Source organism: Podarcis pityusensis (assembly GCF_964106645.2).
Source record: "Podarcis pityusensis genome assembly, chromosome: 3".
NCBI classification, from domain to species: Eukaryota; Metazoa; Chordata; class Lepidosauria; order Squamata; family Lacertidae; genus Podarcis; species Podarcis pityusensis.
Window position 1 is genome coordinate 96,744,297 of NC_138026.1, and position 16,585 is coordinate 96,760,881.

The following is a 16,585-nucleotide window of genomic DNA, read 5'->3' on the forward strand; positions in this document are numbered from 1 at the left end:
TCAGGAAGAGGTGAGCTGTCCCTTACTGGAGTTATTTCAGCAGTGACTGGATGGTTTGTTTGTTTTTATTATTTAAAAAATGTCATTGACTTGAAAGATTCATGCGCTGAGGGAGCTGCATAAGCTCACCTCCAAGATCCCATCAGACTCTGTAAAGTTCTAGGATCCCTCCCCTTTACCAGTCATGTTTAAAAACTACCTACTTTCTCGAGTTCTGCTTGAAGAAGATTGTAGTTGTTCTTGGCTTGATGCAATTCCCCTTGCAATTTCGTTTTCACCTGACTGAGCTGGAGAGACGCTTCCTAAAACAGCAACGTTGGGGGAAACCAAAATGATTATAAACCAGGAATGTGGTAAATTGTCAGATATTCCTGACCTGATCTCAGGTGGTGAAGGAAAAGAAAAAAAAATAATGGGTGAAACTTCCCAGTTGCTATGCACCCTGAAGACCTGCATGTCTTTTTGTTGGTGAGCCTTTAACTAAGAAGGGAACAATGAGGAAATTGGAATATATAAATATTTTCTACTGTTCCACTTCAGTCTTTTTCATTATGATTTTGTTGACAAGAAGGGTGGGAAGGATTCAATTGCATATACAATTCACTGAATCACATCTATGGCCTGTAAAACTAGTACCATCAGCCCAGTGGAGCTTTAGAGACTTAGTTTTTCTTGAACAGCTGCCCTCCTATGGCAAATTGCTTTGGAAACCAGAAGAGTTTCAAAAGCAGCTTGTGACATGGCATGAAGGTTAGGAGTTCAAAGGAAAAAAAGGGGGAGGAGGCAAAAACTCCACTGAAATTGCACACCCTGCATGTTAGCTTAAGTAGGTGTGCAGATCCTGGCCTAAGTAGGCAACATTGGAGGACGTAGGAGAGAAATTAAATGTATCTGCTGGTATGCAACTTGTAGCAGGAAATCTGGGGCTGGAACGAAAGAAATATTAAGGAGCAGGGCAGATTAAAGCTGCAATCCTATGCACTTATTTAGAAGGTAAAAAGAAGCATTTTTTCCATGGATTGAAATGGGAATATATATTTTTAAATTTACTGCTGGTCTTCATTCTTAAAAGAAATGCAAATCTTCTTTAAACCTTGATGGTCCTGGTATTTCAAAAGATGCCCAAGAAATCAAGAAACAAGCCGATAAACTTGCTTTCGTTCATTGCCAGTGATATGTGTGAAGACCACCACTGCATGCCAACTTCTCTGGATTGCGCCCTTTTGTCTCCCATCCCATCCCAAGGATCAAGCAACAACCCCAAACATTTTATTTTCCTTACCAAAGGAGAAAAGGAAGGATTTTTCTAAATCAATTTCGCCAGACCTTTGTGTAAGCAATTTCCTTTGCAACTGTACAAAGTACATTAGAAGTTATGTTCGCCACAAAGGCTGCAGTCTTATGTGCACACAGCCTGGGAGTAACTCCCACTCAACTGAATGGGGCTTTACTTCTGAGCAGACATGAAAATGGATTGTGCTGTGGTGGTGATCACATAGGGTCCCCGGACGTTTGACGGTCTATTGATCCCTGTGCCACCACTGTGCTCGCTTCCCCGCTGCCACCAACCCGTTACTCTCGGGTACACATGGAGTCCAGACAGTTGTTAACGTTAAACCAAATTAACAAGTTTATTTTATAAGCATTAACAAGTTTATGGTTTCAGATAATTTTTCTTGTCTCAGTTTCTTAACCTTTACCGGCCTATACCTTCCTAATACCTTCTAACTGATTATCCCAACTGTTTAACTGACTCCTCTTAACAAATTCTCTCACTCTCTCACATCAGACTAGCCCAACCCACAGACTTATCCTCCCTCTCCCTTCTCTAACTCCAGACTGACTTCTTAACAACTCTAACTCCTCCCCTTGGGTTCCTATTGGTTAATCATTTTACACTTAGTTAACCCTTTCCTTATGACCCAGTATGATGTCAGGCACCTAGGAGGGCAAACACCACAGCTGTAAGTAAGCCTGTTCACCTGTGGATGTGGGCTGATGGAAGTGCGATGCAGGACTGAACATTAGCAGGATCCTTCCAGGGACCCATGGGCTCCCACAACCCCCTTTCACTTGTGAGAATTTCCCCCTTCCCTGGCTTTACCTCCTGGTACTCTTTCTCTTTCTCTTTCATTTTCTGTTGCAAAGAGTGTTGGGCTCTTTCAAAATTTTGTCTCTGGCAGTTCAGCTCCTCTGAAAGCCTTTTCACCTTTTCCTCGGATGCGGTGTGCTATAAAACGAGTAATTTAAATATCACACGGGTTAGAAATATCTGAAACTGATATGAGCTGAATTAAATTATAGCTGGAAAGGGGGGGGGAGAGACAGTAGGGCATCTTAGAATAAAACAAATAAGAATGAATGATTTATAGATGAATAATTGTGAAGCATGATTGTAAGGAAGTTGTCACTCTCACAGAGCAATGGGAAAGACTACGTTTCACCTGCTCAGGTAGGATTGCTGCTGTTAAAATGCTTTTTTCCTAGTTCTTACTAGCAAAGACAACAACTCAATAGATATAGCCATAACTTATTTCAGCATATGGCATAATGGAAGACTTAAAATTAGGGCCAGGATTTTATTTTATTTTTTGGTTGGTTGGTTGGGGGGAGAGAGGGAGAGAGAGAGAGAGAGAGCGCGAGAGAGTTGGCCAGTCAATCCCAAATTTAAAATCATATTAGGCAGCAAACTAGATTACTGTATTTTTTGCTCTATAACACGCACCCGACCATAACACGCACGTAGTTTTTAGAGGAGGAAAATCCGTAGGCATGCCACCCGTAGGCATTCCCTCCATAACACGCACAGACATTTCCCCTTACTTTTTAGGAGGAAAAAAGTGAGTGCTATGGTGCAAAAAATACGGTAATTAGATGGTAGACTGGACAACCAAGTTGAATTCCACCACATCAGGCTTGCATAGGCAATGTCGGGAGGCTGGTTCCATGGTTCTGCTCCACAACAACCAGTACCGAGGTCCACTGAAAAGCATTGCTTCAGCAGATATCAGATTATATGAATGTCTCTCCAATATCAGATCCACAAAAATATACAATGAGTGTTGTGCATGCATGTGGGAAATGCCTCTTAAAAAGTCTAAGATTTAAGAAAGCACCTTACCTGATTCGTGGTCTGGTCAAGTTGTGCGTTAATTCTGGTTACTTCGTTTCTACTCTTGTTCAGAGCTTTATCTTTTTCTGTCGACTCCATTTTTATATGTTCCAGCTGCAGCTTAGTTTCCTGAAGTTTAGCCGTGGTTGATTTCAAATCCTGTGTTTGAATCTGCAGGTTACGTTCCAGTTCTTGAATCCTGGATCTTAACTCTGTATATACACAAAAGTGTGAATAATATAGTGTTGCTTCATATACCTTGGACAGAGTTTGCTTGCTTCTCTACAGGGAGATATCGAAATCATCTCTGCATACGAGTTTGTAAAATGCATTGTTAGCTTAGTTTTGTAAACACATCTGCGATGAAACCCTCTTAAAAATCATACTTAAATTCTGGCATAATATACCTATGAGTGATTGGGAACAATTATGGAAAAAAAGATATTAGGTTCACTTTTATGTAATAATTTAAAAGAAAATATAATGAAAATGCAATACAGGTAGAACTTAACCCCAGTCAAATTGGCAAAGATATATAAAAATAACATAAATATGTGTTGGAGGTGTGAAGAAGGAATAGGCACGTTTATCCACATGTGGTGGGAGTGCAAGAAAATAAGAGAATTTTGGGAGGTTATTTACAATGAAATTTTTAAAAATGTTTAAATTCTCCATTAACAAAAAACCTGAGGCTCTCTTACTTGGTATTATGCAACAAGAAATTTAAAAAACTGCCCGACCCATATTTATATACGCGACCACCGCAGCTAGGATTATAATAGCCAAAAATTGGAAAAGCAATAACATTCCCACGAAAATTGACTGGTTAGTAAAAATGATGGAGTCCTCACAGCTTGCAAATTATCTGGGAGATTAAGAGGAAACACCATACAAAGAGTCAATAAAGATTGGTCAATATTTAAAGACTATCTCAAAATTTATATAGAAAATACAAATCTCCTGACAGATGTATGAATAACTCTAATAAATAGAGAAGTTAAGACGAGAGAAAAGATATAATTATTGCAAAAGAAAAACAAAATAAGCAATATGAAATGTGCATAGATTTAATGAGTGACAAAATTACACAGTGAGACTGGCTGGAAGTCAATAATCACAGTATGTTCGCATCTTGGTTGGTAGGTAGGTAGAAGGGGTGATGAAGGTGAAGTATGTGTTGTATGTTTTGTATGTAATATATGTAAGGTAATGTTAAGTATATATATTCTTTGTAAAGTATTTATATTTATAATAAAATGGCGGGGGAATCATACTTAAATTCTTTTGAGTTCTCTAGATAGAATAATAAAAATAATAAAGACTCTCCTCCCTGGAAGAGAGAGGAGTGGTTGTGGGCGGGAGCCCGAGCACCGCCCCTAGCAGGGGGCGGTTGCCCCCTGCCTCCACCTCACCTGGCTGGCGCCCACGCCCCCTCTGCAGGCATCCAACCAGGTGCCTCGGAGGGGGCGTGTTCAGCAGCCTTATGCTGCGGTGCCAGCCTCTCCCTGGCCTCATTCTTTGCCATCGTCTCGTCGCGAGTCACCCACCCTCCACTCCCTTAGAGTTAGGGCTTAGGTCATTGGCCTTGCTATGGACCTTAGGTTGGTCGCCCTGGTTGTCCAGGGGGCCTGGTAGGAGTTTTTCCATTTGGCATTAGGCTTTGTGGTTTTTTCGCCTACCTCGTAGCAATCGTCACAACTTTTGTGGTATTGGTGGGTAGGTTAGGCATTGGAATAATGTGTTGTGGTGTGTCGAAGGGCTAGGTGTGGCCATCGCCTATGCCTTCAATTTTTGGGTATTCCGTTAAAGGAATCTGGCGGTCGTGTGTTCTGTCCGATGCCTGCTTGGCGGGAGGCCATGGCACGACCCTCGGTGACATCAGGGGGGAGCCTATAGTTGGATTAGCATCAACAGGCTCCACCTACTGGTGAATAAACCCACGTGTTTTAGAGATCCAATGCCTAAGCCAATACCTTTTCACTGCTGTAATCAATAAAGTTGTGGCCTTTCCATGCCCATTAACCTTATATCACGTGTCCTTGTGTATTCATTTCACATCGCGGGGGTCGGGTCCTCGAACCACAATAATGGTTGCAGGACACCTTTTAATGTCCTGATCTTGTGCAAGCACGTAACTCAGGGATGCAGAACCTGTAGACCCCCAGATATAGCTGGACTCCAACTCCCATCATACCCAACTCGTGGCTGGGCTAATAGAACCCAACATCTGGAGGGCCACAGGTTCTCCATCGCTGATGCAAGCATTTGCAATCTGGAATGAGCACTACTATACCACTGTAGTGCCAGCATTGCAAGGACATCAGTTGCATTGTGTTGCAGGAGGCTAACTAACTGCAAAGTTCAAGAACGAGTTCAGGTTTGTTACAATATTTGCGAGATACCTTGGTTCTGGATTTTCATCTTGTCAACGAATGAAGAGTCCTTGCAACTGTCTGAGACGCTGCTGGTGAACTCTTTCTTTGCCGATCTCCGGTCTTTGTGACTAGGAGTTGTCCCAGATTCCCAAGGAAAATGCGATGGCATTGACCCGCTGCTCACAGGAGTTTCTTGACTACTGGATAAAGGCCGGCTTGGCGTTTTCTCTTGTTGCCATGAGAACACAGACGAGGAAGCCTGTTGCCGGGCAATTTCTCTGCGACTTATAGTACTTTCAGGATGCGAGGGGACTGTTTTCTTTTAAAAACAAAAGAACAGAGGGAAAAAATGCTTACCTAATTGGACTGGCCTCAATACAGAAGATTCTTCAGAGAAAAAGAATTGACTACTGAGAGCTGGAACAAACAACAGAGGTCACTCTCTAGAATACTGTTCTTTATGAGGAGAATGAAAACCTCTACCCATTCATCATTCTTCAACCTGTATGACAGTTTTGCAATCTGAAAGTCAACTGTGGGCTGCTTCACTATTTTGTTTAGCTTTCTTTTGGTTGAGAAACTCCACCTTTCCTATTCTGAACCAATTCTTTGTGTTAACAGCATTCTAAGCCTTGTTTCATACCATTACTTGACACTTCACGCTCTTCAGTTCAGCTTCCAACCTCCTCCTTTCCTCTGTTTCTTTGTTGTATTTTACTTGAAGCTCCTCAAACTTTGAATCTGTTCGTGCAAAAAAATAAACATCTCAATAAGCTTATGAAGCAAATGTTATACGTCTCTGTGTATCCTTATAGAAAGAACAAAGATACTGAAGTGTGATGTTTCTCAACATGGCATACTAGCAAATCATGCCATTCTGATGTAAGGAGCATCCTTTACAATACATAACGGCTCTGTCTGCATACAGAGGCAAGCTAAAGTACTTGGATTAAGAAACCAGAGCGTGCAAAAAGCAAGAAGAATGGCATCTTGTAAATCACAAGTTTGGAATATTGCTGGACTACAATTCCTATCATCCCTGACCTTTGGTCATTCTGGCTAGGACTGATGGAAGGTAAAGGTAAAGGTAAAGGGACCCCTGACCATTAGGTCCAGTCGTGGCCGACTCTGGGGTTGCGGCGCTCATCTTGCTTTATTGGCCGAGGGAGCCGGTGTACAGCATCCGGGTCATGTGGCCAGCATGACTCTCGCGAGCCAGAGCAGCACACGGAAACGCCATTTACCTTCCCGCCGCAGCGGTACCTATTTATCTACTTCCAATGCTAGATTGGCAGGAGCAGGGACCGAGCAACGGGAGCTCACCCTGTTGCGGGGATTCGAAACGCCAACCTTCTGATCGGCAAGTTCTAGGCTCTGTGGTTTAACCCACAGTGCCACCCGCGTCCCATTTGATGGAAGGTAGCGTGAAACAATTTCTAGAAGAAGAGAAGGGTTTGGATTTGATATCCCGCTTTATCACTACCTGAAGGATTCTCAAAGCGGCTAACATTCTCCTTGGGCCAGTCACACTTCCGTGAAGTCTCTCAGCCCCACTCACCTCACAGAGTGTTTGTTGTGGGGGAGGAAGGGAAAGGAGAATGTTAGCCGCTTTGAGACTCCTTAAAAAGGAGTGAAAGGCGGGATATCAAATCCAAACTCTTCTTCTTCTTCTTCTTCTTTCCCACAACAAATACTCTGTGAGGTGAGTGAGGCTGAGAGACTTCAGAGAAGTGTGACTAGCCCAAGGTCACTCAGCAGCTGCATGTGGAGGAGCGGGGAATCGAACCCGGTTCACCAGATTACCTGTCCACCGCTCTTAACCACTACACCACGCTGGCTCTCAGATTCGCCATTCCCTAGGGCAAACAAACCAGGTGATGCCTCTAGTTACGAACTTAATTTGTTCTGGTACCTCTAGTTAAGAACTTAATCCGTTCTTAACCTGAAATTGTTCTTAACTAGAGGTGTGCTTTCGTAATGGGGGCTCTTGCTGCTGCTGCGCCGCCGGCACACGATTTCCGTTCTCATCCTGGGGCAAAGTTCTCAACTCAAGGTAACTCTTCCAGGTTAGCGGAGTTTGTAACCTGAGGCGTTTGTAACTCGAGGTACCACTGTATAGAGAACAGTCTAGTGTTATGTCTGAACCTGAGGTTGTGGTTTGTTTTTCCGTAAGAAACCAACCAGGAGTTAAGGCTGGCTAACAAGTATGGTTTGTTAGGGTAAAACAAACTTTTGTCCCAAGTACAGTACGGACCTCCAGAACGAATTAAGTTCTTAACCTGAGGTACCACTGTACAGGCATAAGGCTAAGCTGTCCGCTTCTGGCTTGTTCATCCACTCACACCAGAGGAGGAACAAATCAGGAGCAACTGTTTATATGCACCAGCACAATATGGTGTAATAAGCAAAGAGCCCTGGCTTACTAATTTTATGTTTGTTGAATTGTGTTAAGGAAAAAGAGTAACAAAGAACATTGGTATCCAAGTGTTGCACATTTAACAATCGTCAGAATTATGCATGCAAAAGTGAGGAAGGATAGTTGGGAAAGAGGAAAGATGGAAATATTTGACAGCAAAAAGCAGTTGTTAAGCTGGACATAATGTTAAGGAAACAAGGAAATTATAGAGAAAAACTGGAGTCTGGAGGCCGGTTGAGCAATACCGTACATAAAAAGAGCATTCAAAACATAAGAAACTGGGATAGATTATACTATATGTTGATATGAAGAAACTAAAGTTAAAATGTAAGTTTTAAGCAATATTTGTTACGTTAATAAGGTTGGTTTTATTCATGTGGCATTTTGATAAAAACCTCAATATTGCTGTAAATGGCTTCTTGATTTTCCAGGAAGTTTGAAAATGCTTATATGCACAATTATAAAGTGTTTGCTTTTTAAGAACCTCGGTTTACCACTACATGGGAACACAGTCACTGTCTGGGCACTTTGCCCTCAAGATGAACAGGACACAATTAACATATAATATGGATGACAGTTGGCCATGTGGGCAGGATTGCACCATTGTTAACTTTTAAAAACATATGGGTACAAAAAACATCTAGGAATTCTATCCATAAAGTTCTTAAGATAAAAACAAAGCATACCATTGTGACTTGGTGTTGAAGGAGCAGCGAAGTTCTTCTGTGGTGTACTATTGAAAGATATATCTGCAGCAGCAAAAGTTTTCTGGCTTCTTTCTAGTTCGTATTTGTATCTATTTTTTAATAAAAATAAATAAAGGCATAGAAAGTTACCTTAATAAGAAGAAATGTAAGTTTGGATTCAGACTAAATTAGCTGAACTTAGGTCACATTAAAATCGTTGGGACAAGTTAGCCATGATTTCACTGTGATCCAAGCTCAAATAATTTACTTAGCAATCCATTGCACACTCACTTAGAAGCAAGTTAGGTAAAGGGACCCCTGACCATTAGGTCCAGTTGTGACCGACTCTGGGGTTGCGGCGCTCAGCTCGCTTTACTGGCCAAGGGAGCTGGCGTACAGCTTCCGGAACATGTGGCCAGCATGACTAAGCCACTTCTGGCAAACCAGAGCAGCGCACCGAAATGCTGTTTACCTTCTGCCACAGCGGTACCTGTTTATCTACTTGCACTTTGACATGCTTTCAAACTGCTAGGTTGGCAGGAGCAGGGACCGAGCAACAGGAGCTCACCCCATCGTGGGGCTTCGAACCGCCGACCTTCTGATCAGCAAGCCCTAGGCTCTGTGGTTTAGACCACAGCGCCAGCCGTGTCCCCTTGCATCTAATAGAGCAAAGATGGCTACCCCTAGTTGGGAGGAGTTCAGCTCATAGAACCTCACCTTTTAAGTTCTTGTTCAAGCCTTTCAGTTTGTTTCTTGCTCGAGAGGAGTTGTCCTTCTTGAACGCTGACTTGTGTTTCTTTCACCTGAAGTTCATGAGAAAGTTTCTGCCTGGTTTTCTCTAGGCTGTCACAGAGTTCCATCAGGTTCTGGTTTTCTCTCTTCAGCGTTGCTCCTTCGTTTTTTTCATTTTCCACCTAATTGGAAGAGTGCACAGCCACACCCAGTATGACTTGATGTAGGTTGCTTATTTTAAAGTTATGTTTTAGTATCACATTTTTGTATTGCAGTAGATTGTTATAAGGTGTACATTCTTTGTTTTTTTCAGCTTGTAAACCGTCTTGAGTATTGTAAGTTAGAAAGACTGTATACAAATTAAAAGTGATGAAGATGATGATTTTCACTGCTGTTCTGTGAAAAACCACGTCAATCAGTTCTGGAGAAGAGTTACTATTTTTATCCAGACTGTTTTTCAATGGGATATCAACATAACATTGGAGTGGAATATGAAAATTCTAATCTAAGTGTTAAACCAAAGCTAGCCAGTGTAGTGTCCTTGTACATAAATTATAGTGTCGTCCTTTTTAAGTTGCGCCCAAGGATAATATATGACATTCATGGTGATTCTGGCCACTGTGGCTCTTCCCCTCTCAGCTTCTAGTCATTAAACAGTAAAAACTTGCTAGAAGCAGAAATACTACATATTTCCAGTATGCGCCTTTTTAATTGAAGCAATGAAAAAATTATGAGAATATACTAGCAATATCAGATTGTCCCCTAAATCGGTGCTATATTTATATCTATATAGTTATACTACCTTCTGCTTCTGCTTTTGCAAAGCAGCCTCCAGAGACTCCAGCTGAAACTGCCTTTGCTGCCGCTCTTTTTTGAGCTTCTCAAGTTGACTTTCAAGTTCTTGAATCTTGTGAAGGGCTCTTGTGGAAAGGCCTTCCTTCCACTCTTCCACAGCCCAGCTCATCTCGTCAGATTCCGACCCCTTAAGGAACAGGAGGCTTCACAAAGGGGTGGGGGGGGGGAGAAAAGAAAAGAAAAATAATGACCTTAAAGGCATTGCCCTTTTGAGTGTCCACAAATATTTCTCTGCTAGCCTTTGCCAAGCTGGTGCAATCTAAATGTTTCGGACTACAATTCCTATCAGCCCAAATTGTTGGAAGGGCACCAGCTTGGAAAAGACTGGTCCATATGATTGAAATAAAGGATAGATTCTGTGTCTGTAAGTCTTATTCCTCAGTTATGTACTAATTTAGAAAGTGGGTGGAAGTCATTATAGGTGGAAGGATTTTTTTATGTTTTCTTTTATGTATGTTATTTGTTTTGTTATACTGTTGACTGGTGATATATATGTGTGTGTAAAAGAAAGTGGGCTGGTGGCATGGGGCAGGGGTCTTACTTGTTCACTACAGAGACTACAGAGCTGAAGGCTGAGGTGAAAGGTGGTGCGTGGGTTGAGCCCTCAGTTATTATTACTAATTTATATGCCACTTAACGTCAATGCTGATTTTTAAGTGGTTTATACAAATAAAAACCAAGTACGCAAACATTTTTAAGTCATGCTGCAATCCTAACCTTCAGATGGGCCATATGGGGGAGATCAGGATGTGGTTGTGTGTTTTATTTGCTAATTGTTGTTGTTCTTTTCTTCTTCTTTTTTTCTTCTTCTCTATTTCACTTTTTCCTTTGTTTTTTCTTTCTTTTGTTTTTCTTCTCCCTTTGGAGTCCTATGTCTGGGGCCTTTATTAAGGTCCATAGACTGCATAGTCTCCCTGGGTGAGAGGCTGGGAGAAGAAAGGAAAGATCTCAGGTGAGAGCTGGGAAGAACTGCTGTCCTCTGTGGGTGGTAAGGGCCATGAATTACTTTTAAGAGAGCACTCCATACTTTACTTATTCCGTTTGCACTTCCTGTAGTTGCAGTTTTATTATAGGAAAATCTTAATAAAATATTTTCTTTTTTAATGATGTGGTGTATCTCCCCAGCTGAAGAGGCCTCAAGCTGGCATGGATGACCTACCCTGGCAAATCTACTGATGGCGGCTGAAGGAAAGCTCTGCTGCCCCTCTGATTAGGAGGGCAAAAAAGGGGGGGTTGTCAAGGCAGGAAGTGGGTGTGTTGGGTGCAAGCAGAGGGATAAACAAAGTTGTGCTGCACCCAACTCCCTTAATTTCACTGGCCCCGTTCACAGAGCTCAGTGTAATTTACACCACCAAAAATGCAGGCATAATTAACACTCATCCCGAAGGCATTGACAGAAGGGCAGAAAATTAAGGTTTACACTGCTCCTCACAACCCCAATCCCCTGCCTAGGAACAGCTAAGATGCAGCTTAACTTGCAAAGGAGGCAGTGACTGTGATGACTGAGACAGTCCTAGGTGAGTCGATCGCCATCATATTTTGGCTGATCCACTATGCAGGTACGCCATTGCCAGGCACTATGTTTTTATGATCTTATATTGTTTTGATTATATATGTCACTGTATCTTTTTTGGGTATAATGATTAATATTAATTACAATTATATCTTGCCCTTCATTCCAAAGGTGCCCAGCGCCATTCTCCACATGAGGGACTCAACACACTGTAAAAAGAAGCTGATGCTGCTTTTGCTCTGAGTAAGGTAGCATGACCCACTGACCAATGGTCCCTTAGACAACTTCTAAAAGGGGGTTTGACGAATTCATGGGAGATCAGTCTACCAATGGCTTCTAGTAAGCATGATGTCTACATGATTCACCCAGGATCAGAGGCAGTATGACTCTCAATACCAGTCTCTAAGGAGACTGGACAAACAGATAGGTTCCCTTTCTACCAGCACTTACTTACCTACATAAATTTCCTGGTAACCTATGGTAACTGTCAGGGAACTGACATCGGAGCTAGAGGCGGAGGGAAGGCTCTCAAATGATGCTGGAGAAGGGCCCAGCAGGGAGAGAGGCAGCTCCACAGATGGGGAAGCAAATCAGCGCTACACCAGGGATAAGGAGGGGCAGATGGGGGAATCGGCGAGAGGGCTCCCAGACTCTTCACCGGACACCAGCGGGGAGAGCACTGGTCCCCCGCTACCCACGCCCACCCTGCGCAGAAGACTTCCGCGCAGAGAGAGTAGGAGGAGACTGGGTGTCAAACAACTTTTATGTTGGAAAAGGTTTAAGAAACGCCCACTGACGGATTCTGCTAGCGACTGAGGCAGCCACGAAGTGAAGGGCTGTCCAGACTGAAAGGTTTACCAAGGCAACAAAGCCTGGAGAGGCGGCAACTTACGCACGAGCAACCCATACTCATTATAGTAACCAACCAAATAGTTACAGTCATACCTCATGTTACGTCCGCTCAAGTTACGTTCTTTCAGGTTACGTGCCGCAGCAACCCGGAAGTACTGGAAAGGGTTACTTCCGGGTTTCGCCGCTCACACAAAATGACGTCACTCACAGAAGCGGCGAATCGCAACCCGCACGTGCGCAGACGCGCTGCGCTCTTTTCATGTTGCGAACAGGCCTCCAGAACGGATCCCGTTCACAACCAGAGGTACCACTGTATTTGAAGGCAGAACAGATACATTTTTACCCTGAATGTAAAAATATATAATGAAGGTGCCAGGCTTCTCCCTGGGGAGAGCATTCCAGAGATGAAGAGCCACTACAGAGAAGGCCTGTTCTTGTGTTGCCACCATCCAAACCTCTTATGGAGGAGGCACATGAAGAAGGGCCTCAGATGATGAATGCAGAGTCTGGGACGGTTTATATGGAGAGAAGGTGGACCTTGAGGCATTGCGTTCCTGAGCCATTTAAGGCTTATAGTCAAAATCAGCACTTTGAATTGGGCCCGGAAGCTAGTTTTATGTTCCTGGAATGACAAAGTGGCTTTTGAAGTAAGGTTACAGGGAACCAGACAGAGGGCCTTCTCGGTAGTGGCGCCCACCCTGTAGAACACCCTCCCTTCAGATGTGAAGGAAATAAGTAGCTATCCTATCTTTAAAAGACATCTGAAGGCAGCCCTGTTCAGGGAAGTTTTTAATATTTAACACTGTATTGTTTTTAATACTTGATTGGGAGCTGCCCAGAGTGGCTGGGGAGACTCAGCCAGATGGGCGGGGTATAAATAATAAATTATTATTATTATTATTATTATTTTGATATGTAAAGAGCACTTACAAAAAACAAAACAAAACCCACAAGTACTGCAAAATGCAACATTTTGAACCCTCCAAAAACTGTGTTTCCCAGACAGGTGGAGAGGGGCGGGGAGCAGTTTCCCACCGCTTCAAAATTTCCATTCATTTTAGATTTTACACCTATCTGGAAGTAAGGCTGCAATTCTATTCCCCCGCTTACTTGAGAGGAAGCCCCACTGGATGCAACCAGAGTTTCTTATGAGCAGACATGTATTGAAGTGCATGGTTAAGCCTTCCCTGCAACCTTCTTTCTTTCTTTTTAGAAATCTATTGAAGAACGTCAGTGCAAACGTATGCACTTCTACTGGGGAGTAAGCCCTATGGAACTTCATGAGGCTTAAACTTCTGAACATCACATCAAATAGATAAATATCTATCTATACATACATGCATACACACGATAAACAGATACATAAACTATACAATGAAAGCTGTGCATAATATAAAAATAATAATGCAAGACATATATTCTTCTCTGAGTCCATCCTTCACCTCCCACGGGAAGATCCGCTCTCCTACCTTCGTTTCCCGCTGCAACACCCAGGATCTCGCCTTCGCTCCTCATTCAGCGCTTACAGAGGATTCAAACCTGCCACCATCTCCCCGACGCAGGCGGTTAGCGGAGGACAAGCCGGGACACCGATTGGCCAGCCCCGAATGTCAATCTCCTTCCTGCGTTCTTCAGTTGAGCCAATAGGGAATCACCGGCGGGTGTGACGACACCGCGCTTCTGAGTGGCGAGTTTGGGTTTCCTCTTCAAACCTCATTGGCTGGGAGGGCGGAAAATAAAGGCGGGAGGCGACGTTGCGCTTTCTTTTTATCCAACAGCGAACGCGCCAAGAGTTCCTTTCAGAGTCGTGTCACAAAAGGCAACAAAGGAGTTATTGTAAAGCGAGGGTAGCCCGCGTCGTGGGTTCCCGCCAAACATTCTGGACTACAACTCCCATCAGCCCCCGCGAGCATGGTGAATGGTCAGGGGTAACGGGAGTTGTAGTCCACAACATGAGGCGTGGTGAGAGATGAGCCACCACAGCAATAAAGACTAACCAGTTTAGCATGGCATGACAGTAATCACGAAAAGGCTGTGCGGAATCTGGAACCCCCTTTGTTTGCTCTTTATGCCTGGACGGATCTGCTATGCCCAGTCCTCACTGCTGAAGAGACCAGCAGTGGAGACTGGGGAGCACAGGGTTGTTTTTTGTGATGTGTCACCCAGAGAGATTTGTTTTCTTTATTTAGTTCAGGGATAGGCAACCTAAGGGCTGGATGCGGCCCAATCACCTTCTCAATCCGGCCCGCAGACGGTCTGGGAACCAGCATGTTTTTACATGAGTAGAATGTGTCCTTTTACAGTGGTACCTCGGGTTACATACACTTCAGGTTACAGACTCCGCTAAACCAGAAATAGTACCTCGGGTTAAGAACTTTGCTTCAGGATGAGAACAGAAATCGTGCTCCGGCGGCACGGCAGCAGCAGGAGGCCCCATTAGCTAAAGTGGTGCTTCAGGTTAAGAACAGTTTCAGGTTAAGAACAGACCTCCGGAACGAATTAAGTACTTAACCTGAGGTACCACTGTATTTAAAATGCATCTCTGGGTTATTTGTGGGGCATAGGAATTCGTAAAATAAGTGGAAACATGTAGATAAGAAATGAATAAATATAGAGGCAAATGGGAAGATGATGGGCTCAGTTCAGTTACATGTAATTAAGTTTGGTTTCGGCATAGGATGAAGATATTGTGGATTTGCTTCTTCTAAGTAAACATGCGTAAAACTGAAATATGAAGTCCCTATTTAAAACTGTGCTTGTCATGGGATTGTTAAAGTTGAAGAAATAAGTGCTTTGAAATGGGGAGAATGCTGTTGTTATTGGTCCTTCTTATGGGCTTTTCATAGGCATCTGGCTGGCCACTGCAAGAGCAGGGAGGTGGAATAGATGGGGCACATATATATTTGAAAGCAACTGTTCTCAGGTCATTCCACTTAAAATTAAGTCCAGGATGTATGCAATAATAAAGATGTTAACTATTCTGTAACTGATAATGTGCTCCTTTCATTTATGAGCTTTGCCTGATTTTTTGAAATACAAAGATCAGAATACCTTATCTGTTCTTGCCACTAGGTGATTCCCTTTTCCACAGGAAAAGGCAAAACAATTCCGTTCGCTTTTATACAGGAAAAGCAGAAATCTGTCTACAGTGGGGGTTTTTTTAAATAAAAAATGTTAGGCGTGCTGTATAACCAGGACTCTAGCTGTACCAGGTTTGTCAAATGACTGATATTAGATCTTGTTTTGAAAGATTACACATTCTGGAACATCTCTAGCATGGTGTTTGGAATAGTTTGCTTTTTGGCATCAGTGTAGCAATAAGGCTACAATCCTTATTCCTGCACTTAATCAATCCTATCCACCTCTGCGGAACGAAAAGGATTCATGCAAGCAGAATGCTAATGATGAAGTATGGGCCATTCCTCAGCCCTGACAAACATACATTTTTAAATACATATTTTCATTTCATGTGAACGTATCCTCATTTTTGAATAGACATTTAGGCAGATGCAAATGGTTATTATGTTTCCCTTCACCCTTCAGTTTGTGACTGGCCTTCAGACCTCTTACACTGACCCTTTCCCCATTATCCATGCTAGCATGCCATTAAAATATATTAAACGGAACTTAACAGGCTTCAGCTCAGGCAGAAGATCAGTATTCCCATCACTGTTGAAAAAGCAACTGCTTATGTTCACACTCTTAAGTGCCGACTTGCACAGATAAAGGAAAGACCTGAGTCTGTAAGCTAGTCAAGGCAATAATTTCAAAAGCAATGACCTCATGCCTTTTTCTTTTTTGGATGTGTAGGTTGCGGCGGGGTTATACAGTATCACCTAAGAATCAGAAACCATTACGTGAGATATTTTATTTCATTTGCCTGGGGCTGGGAACCTTTTTCAGGTCAAGGGCCACATTCCTTTGTGGATAGCCTTCCAGTGGCCATATTCCAGTGGTGGGTGTGCCCAGACATTCATCACTCTCCAACCTCCATCCAGGCAAGGAATATATGTTATCACAGTTCAAGGGCACATTCTAGCTGGG

At 43.0% G+C, this 16,585-nt stretch overlaps 1 protein-coding gene and 1 long non-coding RNA gene across 3 annotated transcripts in view; one reads left to right on the plus strand and one right to left on the minus strand.

Moving 5' to 3' along the window:
• The window catches only part of CENPF (centromere protein F), a 36,482-nt gene extending 22,315 nt beyond the window's left edge, over positions 1-14,167 (minus strand). The window contains exons 1-9 of one of the 2 annotated variants that reach the window (XM_081000479.1): positions 14,011-14,167; positions 10,124-10,303; positions 9,307-9,503; positions 8,590-8,699; positions 6,131-6,228; positions 5,515-5,806; positions 3,122-3,324; positions 2,105-2,230; positions 204-302 (exon numbers count right to left, since the gene is read on the minus strand). In XM_081000479.1, the coding sequence (XP_080856605.1) occupies positions 204-302; positions 2,105-2,230; positions 3,122-3,324; positions 5,515-5,806; positions 6,131-6,228; positions 8,590-8,699; positions 9,307-9,503; positions 10,124-10,285 (1,287 nt within the window). In that variant the 5' untranslated portion in view covers positions 10,286-10,303; positions 14,011-14,167. Of the gene's footprint in view, positions 1-203; positions 303-2,104; positions 2,231-3,121; positions 3,325-5,514; positions 5,807-6,130; positions 6,229-8,589; positions 8,700-9,306; positions 9,504-10,123; positions 10,320-14,010 lie in introns of both variants that reach the window. The other variant, XM_081000478.1, reaches the window with a different exon arrangement.
• LOC308474403 lies at positions 1,701-13,963 on the plus strand. The gene is made up of 4 exons (XR_013984699.1): positions 1,701-2,075; positions 11,044-11,128; positions 11,861-12,028; positions 13,755-13,963. It is a non-coding gene; the product is annotated as an uncharacterized lncRNA (long non-coding RNA).
• Positions 14,168-16,585: the final 2,418 nt, after the last annotated feature.